Source organism: Quercus lobata, chromosome 8 (genome assembly GCF_001633185.2).
Source record: "Quercus lobata isolate SW786 chromosome 8, ValleyOak3.0 Primary Assembly, whole genome shotgun sequence".
Classification (NCBI taxonomy): domain Eukaryota; kingdom Viridiplantae; phylum Streptophyta; class Magnoliopsida; order Fagales; family Fagaceae; genus Quercus; species Quercus lobata.
Window position 1 is genome coordinate 14,770,715 of NC_044911.1, and position 8,142 is coordinate 14,778,856.

At 34.7% G+C, this 8,142-nt stretch overlaps 1 protein-coding gene across 1 annotated transcript; it reads right to left on the reverse strand.

Moving 5' to 3' along the window:
• Positions 1-4,008: 4,008 nt before the first annotated feature.
• LOC115955484 (G-type lectin S-receptor-like serine/threonine-protein kinase At4g27290) lies at positions 4,009-7,980 on the reverse strand. The gene is made up of 7 exons (XM_031073607.1): positions 6,548-7,980; positions 6,311-6,436; positions 5,427-5,584; positions 5,122-5,332; positions 4,743-4,980; positions 4,486-4,636; positions 4,009-4,408 (listed from the first exon to the last, which is right to left on the reverse strand). Exons 1-7 carry the CDS (start codon positions 7,821-7,823, stop codon positions 4,103-4,105), a joined length of 2,466 nt encoding a protein of 821 aa, XP_030929467.1. The 5' UTR covers positions 7,824-7,980; the 3' UTR covers positions 4,009-4,102.
• Positions 7,981-8,142: the final 162 nt, after the last annotated feature.

An 8,142-nucleotide genomic window follows, 5' to 3' on the forward strand; every position in this document is an offset into this window, starting at 1 on the left:
CTAAACAAATTAATCAATAGTGTGTAATTTTTTGAAAGAAAATATCACTTTGATCTCAAAACCTGTACTGAAATCTGAACTGTTTTAGATCTTGTTTTACTATTGTTGTTGTTGCTTTGTTCTTTCGGGATTCTGACGCTCTCAAAAGGGCACATTTTAGGGTATATGCCCCTTCAAAGCAGATTGATATTGGCATGGAAAAACTTTCAATTATTCAAGAGAATACTGCTTTCTTCATGGGCCCTTTTGTCCTACAAATAAAGTTAACTAGCTTTTCATACTGTGATGAGGAAAGGATAGGTTTCCCTTGGACTATCATGAGAAACCTCCATCTCACCTTTATTATCCTTCATAATTCATAGATGAGGCCCACTTAAGACATAAAATGAAACATTGGCTTTTACTTTACGAATCCTATACACTGTCTTCTTCTCCATAATGTTCAATCCTATTGCCTTGTTCAGAAAGTTATAAACAAAATCTTCATCATTAGGAGAAAAAAAAGGAAGAAGACGGATTTCGTTACGGAAAATACCAAAGGTACTACTAATTTTACCACATAAAACTTACAAACTAATGTAGTAATGAATTTGGTTGGTGAGTTTCGACAACTTCATAATTGAATTGACTTTTATGATTAGTGACACATCAGTTTGTAAGTTCAATATAGTAAAACTTGTAGTATCTACATAATTACCTTTTTATTATATTCACTTCAAGACCATGTGGCATCATAGGGCCATGTCCACTCTAGCCACGTGGTGGTACCGCAGCTCTCAGATTAGCTTGGCCACCACTTTTGCCAGCATGCGTTCAATTTTCACTTAAAATTGACTGATAAAACAATAATTTTGCTGCTACACCTCAAATCGGTATGCACTCATTGAAACAAAGATAATGAAACGTGACAAGGTCTTGTACTGCCGACATATATTTTACTTATAGCTCTCATCTCATCTAAAAAAGTTCAAAATTATGGTTTTAATTTTCTTATTTTAAAATTTTACTAAACAAAATAGTTTTAGGTTTGATAGTAAAGAATGCAAAATTTAACATGCATAATAAACATATAATTTAACATTGTAATTCTAAACAATTCGAGGATTGTAGCATTTCCCAATTCTATCCCCCACATTTTTTTGAGCTCAATTCTAGCTTGTGTAAACAGGACTTATCTCACATATATATTAGGAGACATAAAGTTAATGATAAAAAGCGAGAGACGCATTGATTATAGGATGCTCATCAAGGCTCTTTACAGTGTGACAATTACATCATTGGTTGAAGACGATTCATGCTCCATGAAGAAATTACCTCAAGTAAATCTTTTTCTCATAATTACAGATAACATGTTTGCCTATATCCAGAATGCTATTGCACACATGAAAGACTAATGTGGATGCGGTAGTAGTACAACACAAATCTGATATAGTGGAGAACGCATTGCATGAAGTCATGACCAACTAGCTAGTTCCAAAAGCTGTGTCTTCTTTCCACAATATCCATTCCTGAAAAATATGAAACCTCATTTGTTTATCACTACTCTTGCATATCAAATAAGCAAGTTAAATCTACCAAAAACCGCTTTTTTTTTTTCTTCCCATTTTGATCGTACAACTCCCAATTAAATTAAAAAATTGGAAAGAATTAATTGTCAGCTAATCCAAGAAACTTGTATAACCTGGGTAAGACATATATACCAAGTGTGTATATGACTAGCTTTATTCAGGTCCTAAATGCAATATCTCAGGCATAGTCCATCACCAATTAGAATAGAGATTCGAGATTTTCAGTACAAAACAGGAGAAGGAATTGTCACTAGTGAGTAGTGACTAATACTAGAATTAATCATGAAAAATGTGATACCACAAATATTTGTTGTAAAGTTGTAATGGCCACTTACTGCCAATATATACCATATATATGAACTTCCACATCGACCCCATTATTGGAGCATCATTTTCTAGTCTTAAAAGATTGCTGACCAGTGACCATTCTGCTAAACTGGCAGTTGATTGATAGTGAATGAGATTGCGACTAGAGATTTTTTTTTTCTTCCTTTCGGTCCAAAATGTAGTACTAGTGGGATTGTCATTTAAGTTTTTTTTTTTTTTTTTTTTTTTTTTTTTCAACCATTAGGGCTTGGGCGATCAGTTTCATTCCTATGTTATTAGTTATTGGGCACTACACGTGTAGATCTCATCCAATTTAACGAAGAGTAATTATTAATGCACACACCTTACTACATAAACTATACACAATTTAATGAAGTTACGATTTCAATTCAAAAACTAAAATGTGCGTACAATGGGGTGTAATAGACAATGTATAATAAATATTATCCTTTATTGAATTCAAAACAATAGATAAATAAGAATAATTATATTGATATATACGTATGTGTTTATATCATATTATATTATGTATTACCTTATATAAACTTTATTATACCAGTATGATTACATTAATTGGATGACATCTCAAATTTTTTTTTTTTTAAATTTAATATTTTTTTCCTTATGCCATGTGACACACACTAGAAGTACATTAACGTATTCATTCTATAAAACTCTATTTCTAAAAGAAAAATACCATGTTTATATTATTTGTATAATAATTTCACAACAAAACCTAGTTGCCTAGTTGTTACTTGTGTATAAAAAAAGTGATATTAGTAGTGGGTCAATATTATAATCAATAGCAGCTTATCACCTAGAATTTGTAGTAAAATTATTGTAAAAATGTTGTTGACATAAACAAATATTACTACAATAAAATTCTCTTACCATAATTATTTTTAATAATAAAAGTAGTGTCATATATGTCATGCTTGTGCTATGTGGATCAATTTAAGTGTGAATAATAATAATAATAATAATAACAATTTTGTCCTAAATACATGGATGTGTTAGGCAACATTTGAAAATTTAGAAGAAAATATGATAATTGTCCTAACAATAGGAAGGTATTTTATTATTTTTACTTTGAAAATGCTACCAAAATAATACCATATAAAATATATTTATCTTCGCTTTGGTTCACAAATTGCCATCACATCACCCTTGGTCATCAATTGTTAAAGACCAGGGCGAGCACTAGCCAGTAGCCACAAAATGCTGCTTCACATTCGATTGGGGGTTGGTTGCTCACTTTCGTAAATCTTTATGGCAAGTTAAGTGTCTTGTCAAAAAAAAAAAAAGTCCAGTGGTAGTTGGTTAACACACTTTGGCACACACTAACACATAAAATTCTATTTATTTACTAGGTTAATAACCTAGATGCCTCTTATTTTTCCAACAGCAACATGGTCTCCTATTTCTAATAGGAGTCTTGCACTTCAGTGTGTCTTTCTTGCCGCTAAAGTGGGCTGGAGTCGCAACAACAACCTGTGCGAATCAAGGCCCAAATTGATAAGAACAGTAAAAATGCAAAAAAGAAAGAAAGAAAGAGGGAGGCGCATATTAATTCAAGACCCAAATCCAAAATTGACCTCTGCCAATCCGATGAAGATGCATGTGTCGAGAGTCGAGACCATCTCCTTCTCGATGCTATTGAGGTCCTTGCCCATGGGCCAAATGACCTTGGTGTTCTTCGACATTATTTGGATGAAATTTAGATAAGAATCTATTGGTGAAGCTCTTAATGAGAGGGTTGATTGTGCAGTCCATTGAAGAGCAAGGGCATAAGCATATTGGTAACGGTTACGTCGAGTGAGTTGTTGATTCCATCATGTTATTTTGTACGAAAGATATTTACTTTAACGGATGTCATGTTATAGACTTAACCCTACAATATTTGTTTTTCTAGCAACATCAATTTTTAGTTGTGAAAGGAAAGACAGAAGACCTATTTGATTCACAATTTGAATTCTCCTTAAAACTACTTATTTCTTCACCAACAATTGGTCCTGGTAGCTTAGACGTGGCTTCGATTCATTTGTTATTTGAGAAGAATTCAAATTTCTTAACTAGTGCAAAATGAATCATAAAATTCTAGTGTCAAAGAAGATTAACGCAACATACTCGAGTATTGGAATACTAGCATACTAAGTTACTAAAAGTATAGTGAACAATATTGTTGACACATATAATAGAATGATCCTTTATCGAGCCTCTAGTAGTGTAATAGACATCTCATTGGTTGAAGATGATTGATGCTTGCTCAATGATGAATCTGCATCAAGTGAATTTTTTCCAATAAGAAAACCAGGTTCTTTAGGTTCAGATAGTAAACTTTCGCTGCCTAACATCATAACCACAGATGACATGTTAGGCCTATCCTCAGGATGCTGTTGCACACATAAGAGACTAACATGGATGCAACGCAACATCTCCGGTAGAGTGCAAGAGTCGTCAAAGCACATATCAATTAGTTCCAAAGGCCTACCTTCTCTCCATAATTTCCATGCCTAAAAAAAATTGAAACTTCCATCACTAATTGCTTCATTATATGTAAAATATAAATGTAAAGTTTTTGGATCCTCACATGTCCAATGAGATTAAGACTATGGTTTGGATGGAAAAACCCTCGATTCTTCTTTCCACTTACTATCTCTAGCAACAATATCCCAAAGCTAAAAACATCAGACTTTATTGAGAAAAGCCCATCAATGGCATACTCAGGTGCCATGTATCCACTGCAAAACACCATTAAGAATGAAACGTGTCAATTATAATAAATATAGACTAATAATGACCATAAAAAAATTAGATTAAATAATTTTTTTTTAAACTAATACTTACTAAGTTCCAACTACTCTATTTGTGTTTCCTTCAGTTTGATTTTTCTCAAAGGTTCTAGCCAAACCGAAATCTGATATTTTTGGGTTCATCTCACTATCAAGTAACACATTACTTGCTTTAAGATCTCTGTGTATAATTCTTAGTCTGGAATCTTCATGAAGATAAAGAAGCCCCCTAGCAATGCCATTAATAATGTGGAACCGCTTAGACCATGGTAGAATTTTGCCTCTTTCTTCATCTAACAAGTTTCTCAGTTATGTTAGTAAGAGTCCATCTTGAACTATAAAACAAATAAAAAGCACAAGTTCTACCTTCTTTGGAAAAACCATAACAAAATTATATATCTAACTAAAATAATTATGTAATGAGAGATTCAAACCAAAAATGAAGGAGTCTAGACTTTTGTTGGCCATATATTCATAGATTAGCATTTTCTCCTCTCCTTCAATGCAACAACCAAGAAGCCTAACAAGATTTCGATGCTGAAGTTTGGCAATCAATAGTACTTCATTTATGAACTCATTCAATCCTTGCCCAGAACTTTGTGAAAGCCTCTTTACAGCAATCTCTTGTCCATCTGTTAGTGTACCCTAGAAATTCACATTTGTAGGAAGGTTACCATATACTGAGTATGATAAGTGCTACTTTTTCTTAGAGTCCTTAAACAAGAATGTTGTAAGTTACCTTGTATACAGGTCCAAATCCACCTTCCCCAAGCTTGTATTTGCTTGAAAATTTGTCAGTGGATTTTTCAATTGTAGCTAGGTCGAAGAATGGGAGATCCAACTCTTCTTTTTGGCTTCCAATGCTCCGATCTATGATCGCACTGTTCTCCATTTTTTCTAAAGAAGAAAAATGGGATTTACATTATGCGAGAAATAAATATGATAGCTATAACTCATTTTGGAGTAAATACATATTAGTCAACCAGACTATAACCTGATCAGGAGCCATTTAACCAAGCCAGAACCATAGCCTGGAAATTTACCAATAATATGAAAAGCATAAAAAAATGACTTACTCCTAGCAAAACGTCATGGTTTTACTGATTCAATGATATTGCTCTATTTAGTGTGGCAATGGTTAGTGGCGAATCTAAGGAGGGGCCAATTCTATTAAGAGTACTAATAAAATCGTATAGATTTGTAAATATATTGCAAATATGACCATGGGCCCGACCTATATACCTGGTCTGTGGCCATCCTGCTCTTAATATGACCATGTGATCTTTTTGGCTCACAATTCAAACCCATTTTAAAAAAAAAACAAGAAATCGGTAATTTTGATGAATTTATTAATTATATATGTCTCTAACTCAAGTCGGGGTTGCCAAGTTATATGGACAATACAAGAGGGTCGAGTTTAAGGAAAATCTTGGTTAAATCTTAATCATGGATATATCTGTAATAAATTCTTTCACATTGCTATGCATTTTTATCATGAACAAGTGGATAAGCACATATCATAGTTTTGCTGTTTTTTGGAAAATTAGTAACTCCATACATTTCTAAGAAGTTCAATTAAACAATATGGCAAATATGTTTTCTGCAGGTAATAGGTCACATTACCTCTGAACTTTGTCCTGCTTTTGCAAATGATGTAGGCAGTTATGAACATCCCAGAAACTATGGCAGCGACAATTGCAACTACAACTATCACCATAACCCTTGTCTTTTGCTCCGTTTTGGCCTCTCCTGTGTCAGTATGGACAATCAAAGCAAATACAATTAAAACTCAGCCAAAAAAAGAAGAAGCTATGGCAACAGATATTCAGAAGAGAAATAAGAAAGAAGACAATTAGATACCTAACTCTGAAGCAGGCATTCGAACATATAGATCCTGCCCACCATCTGAAAGTTGTCTAATATTAATTAGATCACCATACCAGATGGCACAGCCACTGCCTCTTCCTCTGATATCCGAATTTGTATAAGCCATACAAGAGCAATTGTTCAAGCATTTGATCCTGCATTCTTCAAGACTCATATTTTTGCTCACCCAAGAGTTTGTAGCATCTGGCAACTTGAGCCCACCAAATTTAAGAAACCCATCTTTATCTTTATCTTGGCAACTCAGTTGAGTCCTGCGTACGCAACCTTGAGACCAGTTCTTTGGGTTCCATGTTTCTTGTGATTTAGGCAGGAATCCTTTCATACACTGACAGATTGGTGAATCGCCAATGATACAACTTCCATAGGCACCACAAAGGTTGTAGCTGTCACAATTGTCTCTAGGCACAGATGCATACAGGCTCCAAGTTGAATCTGCTTCAACCCAAATAAAGCGTTGACGGGAATAGTTGGTTTGGTTCATAACCATTCTTGAGATTACTGATTTATCTATGGGGTGGTACTCATAGTAAGCCTCGTTCTCATTGGAGACAAAATTGAACTCGAAAACAGGGTTGGGCCTTAAATCCGGTGCACCACTGAATCTAAGGCCATTCCACGGGCCAGTCCTGTAGTACACCACCGAGCCTTTCCACATAACTGTTTCAGGATTGTCATGAAGTTCTATTCCCCAGGTAAAGTCTCCAGGAGATGGATCATCCCAGTTCTTCCATGCTGATAAAGTCCGGTCAAGACCGGATTTCAAGTCCCATCCAACCTTCATTCCTGGTAACAATGTATCAGAAGGATAATCAAAGCTTTGCCACAAATAGTTTCCTGAATTTCCATCATTCCCATCTCTTAGTACTAAATTCCCAGTATCCAAAAGCTGTACTACTGGATTTGAAGCCTGTTTTGTTGAATTCGCGTACCAAACAATACTAGTATTGTGGCTAAGAATAACAAGATTGCCTGTGCTGTTTATCATCAACACACCAGACAAGTCTTTGATTGGGTTGCTTCGGTTTGCTACCCAAACAACTGTTGTAACTGGGATATTCTTGTACCATATTCCCAAGTAACGGTTGTTGGAACTACCTGGACTGAAGAAACCCAATTCAAAGCTTCCACCTGCAGAAACAAATGTCCTGCCCTCACTGACTGTCTGGGATTGAGTAATGCTATCTGCTGCATTGGTGCAAGAAGAGAATATAAGAAGTAAGATGGTAACCTGAAACATAAAAGAATTCATCTCTATTGCTCTCTCTTATCTTTGATGTTAAGTTAAACTAAGCCAATTCGGAGCCAGTTGAGCAATTGGAATGGAGTTCAGTATACTATGAATCACTTTGATGCCGACCAAAAAGGCTTGTAGTATTGAGTCCATGAGAATTCTACATTTGTGAATAAGTTAACAGTATTTCATGTATCAATAGATTCGAGTCCAGGTGTCCCATGTTTTATTTATTAGATGAGGCTTAGGTCCAATGTATCTAGTGCACTGAATCCATTGGGATGGTGACACATGTTCAAAAGTAAACACGTGTCTTTATATCAACGGGTCTAGTGGC

What these genes read in the sequence shown, in the direction of transcription:
- LOC115955484 (XM_031073607.1), bottom strand. Translation starts at nt 7,823, where the DNA reads ATGAATTCTTTTATGTTTCAGGTTACCATCTTACTTCTTATATTCTCT. An exon ending in AAGCAGGACAAAGTTCAGAG is followed by an intron (nt 5,585 to 6,310) that starts GTAATGTGACCT and finishes TTTCTTCTTTAG; the next exon opens with AAAAAATGGAGAACAGTGCG. An exon ending in GATTTGGACCTGTATACAAG is followed by an intron (nt 5,333 to 5,426) that starts GTAACTTACAAC and finishes GTGAATTTCTAG; the next exon opens with GGTACACTAACAGATGGACA.